Source organism: Nerophis ophidion, linkage group LG25 (assembly GCF_033978795.1).
Source record: "Nerophis ophidion isolate RoL-2023_Sa linkage group LG25, RoL_Noph_v1.0, whole genome shotgun sequence".
NCBI classification, from domain to species: domain Eukaryota; kingdom Metazoa; phylum Chordata; class Actinopteri; order Syngnathiformes; family Syngnathidae; genus Nerophis; species Nerophis ophidion.
In genome coordinates, this window is record NC_084635.1 from 3,834,072 (window position 1) to 3,849,647 (window position 15,576).

Sequence of the window (15,576 nt, forward strand, 5' to 3'; positions counted from 1 at the left end):
CAGTTTGAGTAAAGCCTTTTCAAAATCTCCCGTCTTGTAATGTTCACGTGTGGGAAATACACGTAAATATGGGTGTTGCACGTTCTTTTGTTTTGGTTAACAGTGTCGGGGTGTGTTGTGAACGTTGCTTTGCTTTTGCTTCCCTACTATTGTTACCATGGCGACAATAGGACATACTCTGGTGCACAGATGTGTCGGTAAATTGCCTGCAGGAGGGACATCTCTGCTTTCCAGACATTGTACACCACACAATCGTCAGTTTATAAAAGGTTTTTCTTTTCCTTAGAACTGAAATGTAGAAGAGGAGTTAAGACATGGGAGAGCTTAAAAAAAAAAAAGTTTATGTAATAATTCTCTGTCTTTTTACTGTCTTTTTTGTCATAGAACGAGGAGAAGTCTCAGTCAGAGGTAAGGAATCTATTTTTTTGCTTTTATTTCCATGTTCAGTAGTTGGACTTGCTGGAACATTTGGGGGCGTTTTCACACTCGTATCTTGTTACACGTCGACATGTCTGCATTGTGACTGACCATGTCACCTGTCGGAACACCTGTGTGCAACACCCCGGCACATTCCTACATCCGCCGTGTTTCATCTCTGCACACTTCAGGACTTTTCCTAATTTATCACCGCGGCCGTGTGTGTCAGTACGTGTTTGTGAGTGTGTGAGTGTGTGTGTTTGTGTGTGTTTGTGTGTGTGTGCACGCAAATTACAGGCTTTTTGTTTTTCATGTAAGTGCGTTTTTTTTTTTATGTCCCCAGATCCGCAAGTTACGCCGGGAGCTGGATGCCTCCCAGGAGAAAGTTTCCGCACTAACAACACAGTTGAGCGCTAACGTGAGTGAACACACACAATGCATCTCAATAAGGTTTAATGAGGCCTCAGCGCTAATTACCAGTAAATGTTGTTGTCTGCAGCAGAAGTATCCACATTTTTTGACTTGGGGGTCGCATTGTGCTAAAAAAAAAGAAAGTAACTACTGTATGTATATATATCCATCCATCCATTTTCTACCGCTTGTCCCTTTCGGGGTTGTGGGGGGTCGCTGGAGCCTATATTTCAACTGATATATATATATATATATATATATATATATATATATATATACACATAGGGCAGCTGTGGCTACAGATGTAGCTTACCACCACCAGGTGTGAATGAATGATGGGTTCCCACTTCTCTGTGAGCGCTTTGAGTATATAACAATAGAAAAGCGTGATATAAATCTAATCCATTATTATTATTATTATATATGTATATACTGTATATATATATATATATATATATATATATAAGGGCTTCACGGTGGCAGAGGGGTTCGTGCGTCTGCCTCACAATACGAAGCTCCTGCAGTACTGAGTTCAATCATGGGATCGGGATCTTTCTGTGTGGAGTTTGCATGTTCTCCCCGTGAGTGCGTGGGTTCCCTCCGGGTACTCCGGCTTCCTCCCACTTCCAAAGACATGCACCTGGGGATAGGTTGATTGGCAACACTAAATGGTCCCTAGTGTGTGAATGTGAGTGTGAATGTTGTCTGTCTATCTGTGTTGGCCCTGCGATGAGGTGGCGACTTGTCCAGGGTGTACTCTGCCTTCCGCCTGATTGTAGCTGAGATAGACACCAGCGCCCCCCGCGACCCCAAAAAGGGAATAAGCGGTAGAAAATGGATGGATGGATGGATGGATATATATATATATATATATATATATATATATATATATATTCTCACATTGTGTGATTGAGAATCGATTCTCTTTTTTTTTTTTATCAATCCAACAAACCACTACACAGCAATACCATAACAATGCAATCCAATTCCAAAACCGAACCTGAGCCAGCAACACTCAGAACTGCAATAAACAGAGCAATTGAGAGGAGACACAAACACCACACAGAACAAACCAAAAGTAGTGAAACAAAAATGAATATTATCAACAACAGTATCAATATTAGTTATAATTTCAGCATAGCAGTGATTAAAAATCCCTCATTGACATTATCATTAGACATTTATAACAATAATAAAAAAGAACAATAGTGTCACAGTGGCTTACACTTGCATGGCATCTCATAAGCTGGACAACACACTGTGTCCAATGTTTTCACAAAGATAAAATAAGTCATATTTTTGGTTCGTTTAATAGTTAAAACAAATTTACATTATTGCAATCAATTGATAAAACATTGTCCTTTACAATTATAAAAGCTTTTTAAAAAAAATCTACTACTCTGCTAGCATGTCAGCAGACTGGGGTAGATCCTGCTGAAATCTATGTATTGAATGAATACAGAACCGTTTTGAATCGGAAAAATATTGTTTTTGAATTGAAAAAATCGATATATAATCGAATCGCAACCCCAAGAATCGATATTGAATCGAATCGTGGGACACCCAAAGATTCGCAGCCCTTTATATATATATATATATATATATATATATATATATGTATATATATATATATATATATATATATATATATATATATATGTATGTACAGGCAAAAGTTTGGACACACATTCTCCCTATTCAGTGCGTTTTCTTTATTTTCATGACTTTTTATGTACTTAACTAAAAACTATGTTTCATATTCTAGTTTCTTCAAAATAGCCACCCTTTGCTCTGATTACTGCTTTGCACACTCTTGGCATTCTCTCAATGAGATTCAAGCAGACCTGTGAAGTGAAAACCATTTCAGGTTAGGGTTGACAACCTCTTGAAGCTCATTGAGAGAATGCCAAGAGTGTGCAAAAAAGTAATCAGAGCAAAGGGTGGCTATTTTGAAGAAAGTAAAATATAAAACATGTTTTCAATTATTTCACCTTTTTTTAGTCAGTACATAACTCCACATGTTCATTCATAGTTTTGATGCCTTCAGTGACAATCTACAATAGTCATGAAATAGTCATGAAAATAAAGAAACACCCATTTAATGAGAAGGTTTGTCCAAACTTTTGCCCTGTACTGTATAAAGTGTATACATATACAGAATATTCATTTAATATTTAACCTACTCAGTGGTTAGAGTGTCCGCCCTGAGATCGGTAGGTCGTGAGTTCAAACCCCGGCCGAGTCATACCAAAGACTATAAAAATGGGAGCCATTACCTCCCTGCTTGGCACTCAGCATCAAGGGTTGGAATTGGGGGTTACATCACCAAAAATTATCCCCGGGCGCGGCACTACTGCTGCCCACTGCTCCCCTCACCTCACAGGGGGTAAACAAGGGGATGGGTCAAATGCAGAGGACAAATTTCACACGACAATGATTGGTACTTTAACTTAACTTCATGGATGTATGATTAATAATTAATATAATTAGATATTAATTGACTCCTATCTTGTTTACATGATGACTTTCTTAAAGTTTTATAATCGTTGAGACATATCATTCAGCTAAAATGCGCCAAATATGGAAGTGTGGAGAGAATGTTTTGCAGTTTTCCCATTGTGCATTGTGAGGAATCTAAATGGGTGTAATTTCATTTTTTTTTGTATGATACATGAATGTTTTACAACGTTCATTGACCAGGTTGTCATATGTGTTGACTTTTTTTGTTGGTTACTTCTTTTTTTTTTTTTTGCACTATGATTAGGGAAGGTTGTTTGGATTGGGTCATATAGGTGTATTCTGTGCTGTGCTCATTTCAAATCACAATTTATGGTCGCATTTACTCATGTTGTCCACATGGAAGTGTGGAGAGAATGTTTTGCAGTTTTCCCATTGTGCATTGTGAGGAATCTAAATGGGTGTAATTTCATTTTTTTTTTTAATGATACATGAATGTTTTACAACGTTCATTGACCAGGTTGTCATATGTGTTGACTTTTTTTGTTGGTTACTTCTTTTTTTTTTTGCACTATGATTAGGGAAGGTTGTTTGGATTGGGTCATATAGGTGTATTCTGTGCTCTGCTCATTTCAAATCACAATTTATGGTCACATTTACTCATGTTGTCCACCTTATTAAACTCATGACGTCTCGCGGGGCTAACTGAAGACGTCAGCGGGCCATAGTTTGGACACACCCATGCTCTGTTTTGACAGCAAGGTTGTGCAGAAAACCAATTTGCTCCCAGAACATATCATTTTACATCTGGTGGAGGCCATGGAAACGTCTTTGAGCATCTCCTGGGGTGATCCTTACACCCATCTATTTTGCACGAGCTTCTCCGCGCTTCACCGCTTATCTGCCGGCTGAGTCCGTGCACGTCGGTGGCTTCTGTGGATGAAAGATATGCACGGGAAGGCAAAGGTCTTAGATTACAGCACAGAGTCATGTCCCAGCACACTGCTGAGCAAGCGGCTGTCCCAGATATGCCCGAAAGATTTACGGCTTTTGACTCCTGGACGTTTTCTCTGTGGGGCGAAGAAGACAGACAGAATACAGTCCATCTGGCGAGGGATTATCAGGAGGGCGTGCACGGTGATAACGGAGGTTCTTTGTGCAAATGTATGATTTCACTGCATGTGCCCACGGACAAAATGACGCACCTTAGAGCCCCCAAGCCAAGGATCTCTGTTGCAGAGACAATCCCACCTTGAATCACACATCTGTCAGCATCTTTCTCGGCTCTCTCACACACGTTTCCTCTTTCAATCAATCAATCAATCAATGTTTATTTATATAGCCCCAAATCACAAATGTCTCAAAGGACTGCACAAATCATTACGACTACAACATCCTCGGAAGAACCCACAAAAGGGCAAGGAAAACTCACACCCAGTGGGCAGGGAGAATTCACATCCAGTGGGACGCCAGTGACAATGCTGACTATGAGAAACCTTGGAGAGGACCTCAGATGTGGGCAACCCCCCCCCCCTCTAGGGGACCGAAAGCAATGGATGTCGAGCGGGTCTAACATGATACTGTGAAAGTTCAATCCATAGTGGCTCCAAGACAGCAGCGAGAGTCCCGTCCACAGGAAACCATCTCAAGCGGATCAGCAGCGTAGAGATGTCCCCAACCGATACAGGCGAGCGGTCCATCCTGGGTCCCGAGGAGCGGTCCATCCTGGGTCTCGACTCTGGACAGTCAGTACTTCATCCATGGTCATCGGACCGGACCCCCTCCACAAGGGAGGGGGGGACATAGGAGAAAGAAAAGAAGCGGCAGATCAACTGGTCTAAAAAGGAGGTCTATTTAAAGGCTAGAGTATACAGATGAGTTTTAAGATGAGACTTAAAACTCATCTTTCAATCTACCCCTCACCCAAGAGGGCACCCCTGAGTGTGAACCCAGTTCAACAGCTCCTTAAATGATGGTCGAGGGTATAGAAGTATGACGCTGTAAAGCGCCATTCATATAAAACTCTCGGGCCGCACCGACATGAAGTTTTCACATCAAGGCCAATTACGGCCCGCGAGACGTTATTTTGTGGCCCGCATGCCGGGTGTTTGAGACCCCTGGTTTACAGTATCCTGACAAAGCTTAGGAACTGCCCTCTCTTGAGAAGCAAGTCCGATACAGACTGAGCCTCTGCTGCCCAATACATAATAATGCTTGGTCCATATATTTCTGAATGTTGCCATTTTTTGCCGAGTTGAAGTTGAAGGTTGTGTTCTGCAGGCTCACCTGGTGGCAGCGTTTGAGCAGAGTCTGGGCAACATGACCATCAGGCTGAAGAGTCTCACTTTAACTGCTGAGCAGAAGGTGAGAGAGGTGCAGCAGAGGAAAGAGTTGTTGGTATACATATATTCTCAGACCTGGTTTTTGCATCCCTGTGTCAGGACTCTGAGCTGAATGAGCTGAGGAAGACTATTGAGCTGCTGAAGAAGCAGAACGCCGTGGCTCAGGCCGCTATCAATGGGGTCATCAACACACCTGAGCTCACACCTAAAATGGACAAGACAGGTATGTGCAAACCTCTGTATGATGATGATATTAGTTAAAAAGTAAATTCATGCTACCACAAAATACTCATTGTTATCCCATTGGGATGAGTTTTTTCTTGCTCTGATGTGGGATCTGAGCCAAGCTTGTCGTTGTGGCTTGTGCAGCCCTTTGAGACACTCGTGATTTAGGGCTATATGAGTAAACATTGATTTATTGATTGAAATAAGAAGAACATGTAATGTTGGATTTTTGAAATGCAATAATACTCCTATGATTGTTTGTCTTCTTTAGCATTTACACAGTAAAATCCCAGTTTGAGTTCTTTCAAAAATGTCAAAATTAAATCCTGAAAGTGTCTAACAGGGGTTGATATTTAGGACCTATTGTTTTTCGTGCGTTTTAGTCTTTCTTTATTATTATTCCGCACCTTCGCACCCTAATTTGACCCCCTTAACATGCTTCAAAACTCACCAAATTTGACACACACATCGGTCTGGCAAACCTCCTCAACTTACTAAACAACCAAACCCCAAAAATCAAAATTGCTCTGTAGCGCCCCCTATGAAAAAAAAACAAAACAGACTGCTTTTAACTTCCGTTAGCAATGTCGTAGAGATATGAAACAAAAACCTCTATGTAGGGCTGACTTAGACCTAGATTTCATAATTGTACTTTATACGGCAAAAATCCCCCAAAATTTGGTAAAAACCCCTTCAAAGCAAAATTTGCCTTAAAAAAATGCTATTTTTGCCTCTTTGCGCTGTATTTTGACCCTCTCAAAATGCTTCAAAACTCACCAAACTTGACACACACATCAGGATTGGCAAAAATTGCGATTTAGTAAAAAAAAAAACCAAACCCCAAAACTCAAAATTGCGCTCTAACGCAATTTTTGAATAAAACACAGAAAAAACTGCTGCTAGGAAGAAAACACAAACAAAACTGCCTGTAACTTCCGGTAGGAATGTTGTAGAGACATGAAACAAAAACTTCTATGTAGGTCTCACTTAGACCTACATTTTAATAATCAACATCCTTCAGCAAAAATCAACAGGAAGTTGGCAATTACCCCTTCAATACAAAAGTTTTGTAAAAACCCGTCACCTTTCTTCAAACGTTATCTCCTCTGAGCCCGTTTGTCGTTTCGGCTTCAAACTCGCACAGGAGAGAGTTTGAACCCTTCTGATTAAAAGTTATTGAAAGAGTTGTGATTACTGCTCCGGTTTTGATTTTATGACCCTTCAAAGAACCACTGCGCTGATGCTGCTGCGGTGCTGTTGTCTCAAGATGGCTACTACCACTGGACAAAAGTATTGGGACACTTAGAACTACCACTGGGTAAAAGTATTGGGACACTTATGGCTAACAGTAGACAATGACAATGTAAAATGGAATTCAATCTGTTTTCTCCTCAAAATTCTACACACAATACCCTATAACAGGGGTGCCCACACTTTTTCTGCAGGCGAGCTACTTTTCAATTGACCAACTCGAGGGGATCTACCTCATTTATATATATCATTTATATTTATTTATTTATTTATGAAAGAGACATTTTTGTAAACAAGTTAAATGTGTTTAATGATAATACAAGCATGTGTAACACATATAGATGTCTTTCTTTCACAAAGACAAGAATATAAGTTGGTGTATTACCTGATTCTGATGACTTGCATTGATTGGAATCAGACAGTAATGATGATAACGCCCACATTTTCAAATGGAGGAGAAAAAAAGTTGTCCTTTCTGTACAATACCACATGAAAGTGGTTGGTTTTTGGCATCTAATTCATCCAGCTTCCATACACTTTACAAGAAAAACATTGGCGGCAAATTCCGTAGCTTGCTTGATTGACATTCACGGCACCCGAGGGTCTTGTGAGACTAACAAAATAAGAGTCTCGGAAAGCTGGCGTGCACAAGTGATGTGCACGCCAGCTTTCTGAGGGATCGCTTGTGCACGCCAGTTTTCCCAGACTCTGTATTTAGTTAGCGCAGGCAGCATGAAGCAGGGCTTTTATTGTGAAGATAGGAAATGTGCAGTCGGCCTTTAGAGTTTTGACGGAAGGTACGGGGCGAGAGTCTGTTGAAATAAAAAGTGTTTCTCGCCTTCCTCTCGGTCATATTTTCATAATAATGATCTTGCAGCAGCCAGCGTCATCTCACAAGACCCTCCGGTACCGTGAATGTCATTTAAGTGACGTCTTGGTGAAGATTGATGATCACTCATTTTTAGGTCTATTTTTTTTAAAAGCCTGGCTGGAGATCGACTGACACACCCCCCGCGGTCGACTGGTAGCTCGCGATCTACGTAATGGGCACCCCTGCCCTATAATAATAGTAGCTACTATCCATGCTTCTACCGCTTATCCGGGTTTGGGTTGCGGGGGCAGCAGCCAAAGGCGGGCCCGACCAACGCTGCTTGCAGCTTTAATTTTACTATTGCTGTCTAAGAATTACATTATAAATCAGATTAATCATAGGCTTTTTCGTACTCCAATCTTCCATATGGGCTATTTTTGCTTCTTCTTGTCACAATCAGATCAACTATGGAGTCAGAACGGTGCCAACATCTGTGTGCATAAATCTTCTCTAATCAATTGTGTCTGTCTTCCAGCAGGGAGTAACGGCAGCCTCCATCAGCAGCATCATCAGCATCATCAGCAGCCCGACCTGCGCATCAGGAGGCAGCACTCCTCCGACAGTGTCAGCAGTGTGGCCAGCGCCACCAGCCACTCCAGTGTGGGCTCCAACATGGACGTAGATGCTAAAAATAAGAAGAAAAACAAGAAGAATTGGGTAGGATATCACACACAAATGGATCCAACAAACTTGAGTGTGCGATTAGTTACAGACGGACAAATCATGTTATTTTTGTCTTTCTGTTGATCTTGCATGTTTCCTCTCATCTTCAGACATCTTTATCTGGAGAAAAGGTGAAGGCTAACTTAGATTTAGATTGTATAGCAAGTGTTTTAGTCATTTGCAGGTCAACATTTTCAGGCTTACCCTGACAAATTGACAATTTCAAGCACTCTTTTAAAGTATCTGCTAGGGGTGTACTGATCTGATACTGATATCCCATGTCTGTCCGACATCAGCAAAAATAGGAATTAAATTATATCGACTTGGAGAAGGCATTGGACCGTGTCCCTCGGGAAGTCCTGTGGGGAGTGCTCAGAGAGTATGGGGTATCGGACTGTCTTATTGTGGTGGTCCGCTTCCTGTATGATCAGTGTCAGAGCTTGGTCCGCATTGCCGGCAGTAAGTCGGACACATTTCCAGTGAGGGTTGGACTCCGCCAAGGCTGTCCTTTGTCACCGATTCTGTTCATAACTTTTATGGACAGAATTTCTAGGCGCAGTCAAGGCGTTGAGGGGTTCCAGTTTGGTAACTGCAGGATTAGGTCTCTGCTTTTTGCAGATGATGTGGTCCTGATGGCTTCATCTGGCCGGGATCTTCAGCTCTCGCTGGATCGGTTCGCAGCCGAGTGTGAAGCGACCGGAATGAGAATCAGCACCTCCAAGTCCGAGTCCATGGTTCTCTACCGGAAAAGGGTGGAGTGCCATCTCTGGGTTGGGGAGGAGACCCTGCCCCAAGTGGAGGAGTTCAAGTACTTAGGAGTCTTGTTCACGAGTGGGGGAAGAGTGGATCGTGAGATCGACAGGCGGATCGGTGCGGCGTCTTCAGTAATGCGGACGTTGTATCGATCCGTTGTGGTGAAGAAGGAGCTGAGCCGGAAGGCAAAGCTCTCAATTTACCGGTCGATCTACGTTCCCATCCTCACCTATGGTCATGAGCTTTGGGTCATGACCGAAAGGATAAGATCACGGGTACAAGCGGCCCAAATGAGTTTGGGTCTCTCCCTTAGAGATAGGGTGAGAAGCTCTGTCTTCCGGGAGGAACTCAAAGTAAAGCCGCTGCTCCTTCACATGGAGAGGAGCCAGATGAGGTGGTTCGGGCATCTGGTCAGGATGCCACCCGAACGCCTCCCTAGGGAGGTGTTTAGGGCACGTCCAACCGGTAGGAGGCCACGGGGAAGACCCAGGACATGTTGGGAAGACTATGTCTCCCGGCTGGCCTGGGAACGCCTCGGGATCCCCCGGGAAGAGCTAGACAAAGGGGCTGGGGAAAGGGAAGTCTGGGCTTCCCTGCTTAGGCTGTTGCCCCCGCGACCTGACCTCGGATAAGCGGAAAAAGATGAATGGATTATATCGGCCAGCATTTAAAACGTCCAATACAAGGAGTCTGTTGTCCCACTATCATCTCTTCTTCCTATCTTGGTAGACAGATGACAAGTTGTCTCCATTTGAGAGTTTTTTTAATAGTCTTTAATTCAAAACAATGTCAAGCGAAACATTCAGAAATAAAATGTTAATATAACTTAAGATATTTATTTTTTACTTTTAATTTCTACTTGGGGACCAATAAAGGATTTCTGATTCTGATACAAAATAACATCTTGGTAACGTTCCAACGTTAAAGAAATGCATTTAAACAAATGTGCTAGCTCTATGCTAACTTACATGACATACTCCATTTACATGCTACTGATTAGCATTAGTGCCTTTACATGGCGATTTCAACACCTCCAAATTTGATGCACTAAGAAGCACGTTACAATAAGACAGCTGATATGTGATAATTGCAATATTTAAAAGTATATATAAGTTCACAAAGAAAATCGATTCACATTCAAATCTTGATTCTTATTCATCCTGATTTTAAATCAATTCATAATTTTAAAAAATCAACTATAATAAATAGTTCAATAAATCGTTTTGGTATATAGTGTATATAAGAATCATTTTTAAAATACATTTTTAGGCCATCTCCATGTAAGTAGAAGGAGCTTTTCTAACCTGAAACCTACTTTATAATTATTATATCAAATGAATACATCGGTTTGAATCGGGAATCGTGTTGAATCGAGAATTGATTCTGAATTGATTCTGAATCAAATCGTCTTCCCAGGAATCGGAGTCGGATCAATTTGTTAGGTGCCTAAAGATTCACACCCCTAGTACTTTATAGGGCTCAACAAAAAAAACAAGACAGGCACTCTAAACTTAAAAGCAAAGACTACTTCCTGACTATGGCAGAAACACCTCGGACTAACTGAAACGAAGGCATATTTGAAAAGATGCCTTCATATTTTCAAATATGAAGGCATATTTGAAAATATGAAGAGCCCACATCATCACAACAACATATCACTTAATTAAGCCCTTTCTAACATTCGACACTACAAAATAAGTATAACTATATATTATTCGAGCAGATATCGGACAAAAGTCAAGGCTCCAATTTCGGTATCGTATAGGACAGGGGTCGGCCTCTGATGTGGCTCAGCAGCTAAATTGCCGACCCCAACGGTTATCACCGGAGGTTTCCGGATTCTATTGCATCTCTCAGAAATCACCCGGGGATAACATTATCTAATTTTCACCTGGACTTCAATACAGAGGGTGTGCAATGATGGCAATGCCTTTAACTTCCTCTACAACATGTCGTCACGCCCGCTTTTACATCACGAGATCTGCGTGTCGACTGGTCGCATTTTATATTCAGCCCCTGTTATCACCCGATAGTGACTGCAACGCATACTTAGTCAACAGCCATACAGGTTACACTGAGGGTTGTAATATAAACAACTGTAAGACTCTTACTAATATGCGCCACACTGTGAACCCACACCAAACAAGAATGACAAACACATTTGGGGAGAACATCGGCACTGTAACACAACATAAACACAAAAGAATAAATATCCAGAATACCCAGTCACCCGATAGTGACTGCAACGCATACTTAGTCAACAGCCATACAGGTTACACTGAGGGTTGTAATATAAACAACTTTAAGACTGTTACTAATATGCGCCACACTGTGAACCCACACCAAACAAGAATGACAAACACATTTTGGGAGAACATCGGCACTGTAACACAACATAAACGCAAAAGACCCAGAATACCATGCATCCTTACTCTTCCAGGCTACAACCCCGCCCAACTCAACCGACGCAAGGAGCAATATATGTTGTCATCCAAGCAACGTTATCATGGACGCCCCTGCTTATTTCAGCAAGACTAGTGTTACAACAGCGTGGCTTCGTATAAAAAGAGTGCGGGTACTTTCCTGGCCCGCTGCTGTCCAGACCTGGGGTTTGGTGCTAGCAGGTGCTAGCAGGGTGTATCAATCAATCAATCAATCAATGTTTATTTATATAGCCCCAAATCACAAATGTCTCAAAGGACTGCACAAATCATTACGACTACAACATCCTCGGAAGAACCCACAAAAGGGCAAGGAAAACTCACACCCAGTGGGCAGGGAGAATTCACATCCAGTGGGACGCCAGTGACAATGCTGACTATGAGAAACCTTGGAGAGGACCTCAGATGTGGGCAACCCCCCCTCCCCTCTAGGGGACCGAAAGCAATGGATGTCGAGCGGGTCCAACATGATACTGTGAAAGTTCAATCCATAGTGGCTCCAACACAGCCGCGAGAGTTCAGTTCAAGCGGATCCAAGACAGCAGCGAGAGTCCCGTCCACATTAAACCATCCCAAGCGGAGGCGGATCAGCAGTGTAGAGATGTCCCCAACCGATACACAGGCGAGCGGCCCACCCCGGGTCCTGACTCCGAACAGCCAGTACTTCATCCATGGTCATCGGACCGGACCCCCTCTACTAGGAAGGGGGGGGGACATAGGAGAAAAAAGAAAAGAAGCGGCAGATCAACTGGTCTAAACAGGAGGTCTATTTAAAGGCTAGAGTATACAGATGAGTTTTAAGGTGAGACTTAAATGCTTCTACTGAGGTAGCATCTCGAACTGTTACCGGGAGGGCATTCCAGGGTACTGGAGCCCGAACGGAAAACGCTCTATAATGTAGCCCGGAAGAGTAGGGATGCATGGGATTCTGGGTATTTGATCTTTTGTGTTTATGTTGTAGTTGTTTTCTTTATTTTGTGAAACGGGTCAAAATGGCTCTTTGAGTGATAAAGGTTGCCGACCCCCTGGTATAGGAAGTGGAAAAAATGGTACCAGCACACTCCTATGATGCACCAACTAATGAAAAACTGTAGACATCAAATCTTTTTTGGCCAGCAAATGACTATAATGCTCATTATGTAGTTTTTATCAGTACCAAGTTCATTATTAATGAATTAAAAACAAGACTTGAGATAATAATTCTCCCTTTTTATTACCTGAAAGAAATTCTTGTGCACCGGAGGACAAATGAGAGACGAAGACGTACGCAATCTCTAAATGCATCCTTTCTGTCCTCACCCTGTGTGTGGTGTTGGCCAGCTGTGTGGTCAGACCCTGGTCCCCATGTAGGCTTCGTGCTGGCGCTGTTAAAACATGTGTCGAGTTTCCAGCTTTAGGTGACTGTGATAATAAAGGTCTATTTAAAGGCTAGAGTATACAGATGAGTTTTAAGGTGAGGCTTAAATGCTTCTACTGAGGTAGCATCTCGAACTGTTACCGGGAGGGCATTCCAGAGTACTGGAGCCCGAACGGAAAACGCTCTATAATGTAGCCCGGAAGAGTAGGGATGCATGGGATTCTGGGTATTTGATCTTTTGTGTTTATGTTGTAGTTGTTTTCTTTATTTTGTGAAACGGGTCAAAATGACTCTTTGAGTGATAAAGGTTGCCGACCCCCTGGTATAGGAAGTGGAAAAAATGGTACCAGCACACTCCTATGATGCACCAACTAATGAAAAACTGTAGACATCAAATCTTTTTTGGCCAGCAAATGACTATAATGCTCATTATGTAGTTTTTATCAGTCCCAAGTTCATTATTAATGAATTAAAAACAAGACTTGAGATAATAATTCTCCCTTTTTATTACCTGAAAGAAATTCTTGTGCACCGGAGGACAAATGAGAGACGAAGACGTACGCAATCTCTAAATGCATCCTTTCTGTCCTCACCCTGTGTGTGGTGTTGGCCAGCTGTGTGGTCAGACCCTGGTCCCCATGTAGGCTTCGTGCTGGCGCTGTTAAAACATGTGTCGAGTTTCCAGCTTTAGGTGACTGTGATAATAAACCCCCCCCCCCGCCCCTATACCTGCGTGTTTGTAGTGAGCTTAGCACCGTGCAGGTGCTCATGCCCGCTGACATGCTGAGTGCATAGAGTTCATAATGGCCCCGAAAGCCCTTTAATGTCACGGTGCTTGCATTGTAGCTGCCAACCTGCTTTCCACCTGCCGTGCGTGCCGTGTACGTCTCTTCATAACACACCACGTCAACATGTGCTGTTTTGTCTCTTCTGTCTTCATTTGCTTCGCTTCATGTGGCAGGTCTACGAGGTAAGATTAGTGCACCCTGCTAACCGAAAGAAAAGAAAGCAGCCTAACAACCCTTTTAGGTTACTAACCTATTTTCCTTTCTTAGAGCACTCTCCCTTTCCCCAACACTGCTTCCCCTTGCACACACACACTCCTCTTCTAGTTCTTTTGAAAAGGAAAAAAGCATTCTGATATACTCTCAGCAAGGTGGGTTGGGTCTGATCGCTGCTAATAGTCTTTAAGATTTGATCATCTTAGTGTAATTTACACTTTGTGGACTTTAACACAAAAAAAAATCAACTCTTCATTTTACCAACTGAGGGTGTAATCTTCTAAGATGCAAAATAACAAGTGCTAAACAGCGTGTGCAGAGTGTAAAATTTTCCGAACTATAAAATCCTTTTTTTTTTTTTTCACAAAACTCGACTGCGCTTTATAACCCGGTGCGCCTAATGTAAGGAATAAGTTTGGTTGAGCTTACCCACCTCGAAGCATTTTTATTTGGTACATGGTCTAATGCTAAGTGTGACCAGTAGATGGCAGTCAAACATAACAGATAAGTGTAGGCTGCACCGTTTGTATTATTATGGTGTGTGTTTAAGGTTTTACATATCTGGCGTTTTGTTTCGCAATATTATGCAAAAGCAACCTTTCTTACATTCTGGTACCTGCTGATCTATATTTGGGATCTGCATAGATCCTGAAAAATTGCGCGCATCCGCCTCTGTAGTCCGTGTGGACACTGGAGTCGATAAGCTTCTTCTTTTTCTCTATCTTCTTGTTATGAGACATTCATGTGAAGTGAATTATATTTATATAGCGCTTTTTCTCTAGTGACTCAAAGCGCTTTACATAGTGAAACCCAATATCTAAGTTACATTTAAACCAGTGTGGGTGGCACTGGGAGCAGGTGGGTAAAGTGTCTTGCCCAAGGACACAACGGCAGTGACTAGGATGGCGGAAGCGGGAATCGAACCTGCAACCCTTTGAGTTGCTGGCACGGCCACTCTACCAACCGAGCTATGCCGCTGTTGCCATTTGTAATATAAAGTAGCATAAAGTTCTTACTTATATCTGCCAGTAAACCCGCCATGAAAGCGCTAAAACATACCGGTGTAGTGAGTTTACATTATTCACCCAAGGTACTTTAGTTATTAGAGTTCCGGTCGGATGGTTTTTCACGGGACACATTTTCGGTGTTGTTTTTTCCGGATGAGGAGATGCTGCTCCGTTATTGATTTAAGTGAAGTCTGAATGTGATTAAAACAGTTAGCTCCATCTTTTGACACTTCATCCACTCCCGTCCTTGCACGCTACACCGCTACAACAAAGACGCTGCCGAAGGTGAGCCACGTAAATAGGACCGCCCACAAAACGGCGCATCCTGAAGCGGCTGTCAGAAAGCGGCTTGAAGATGATCTGTAAAACATCATCTATGC

The 15,576-nt window shown here is 42.4% G+C and overlaps 1 protein-coding gene across 6 annotated transcripts in view; it reads left to right on the forward strand.

Annotated features, from left to right (window-relative positions):
• The window catches only part of nav2a (neuron navigator 2a), a 460,666-nt gene that overhangs the window by 274,512 nt on the left and 170,578 nt on the right, over positions 1-15,576 (forward strand). For all 6 annotated transcript variants that reach the window (XR_009804322.1, XR_009804321.1, XR_009804323.1 and 3 more), the window contains 5 exons: positions 385-408; positions 761-835; positions 5,566-5,649; positions 5,727-5,850; positions 8,450-8,631. Coding sequence is in view for 2 of the 6 variants with exons in the window: in XM_061887617.1 (XP_061743601.1) it covers positions 385-408; positions 761-835; positions 5,566-5,649; positions 5,727-5,850; positions 8,450-8,631 (489 nt within the window). In the remaining 4 variants the exon portion in view is untranslated. The remainder of the gene's footprint in view (positions 1-384; positions 409-760; positions 836-5,565; positions 5,650-5,726; positions 5,851-8,449; positions 8,632-15,576) is intronic.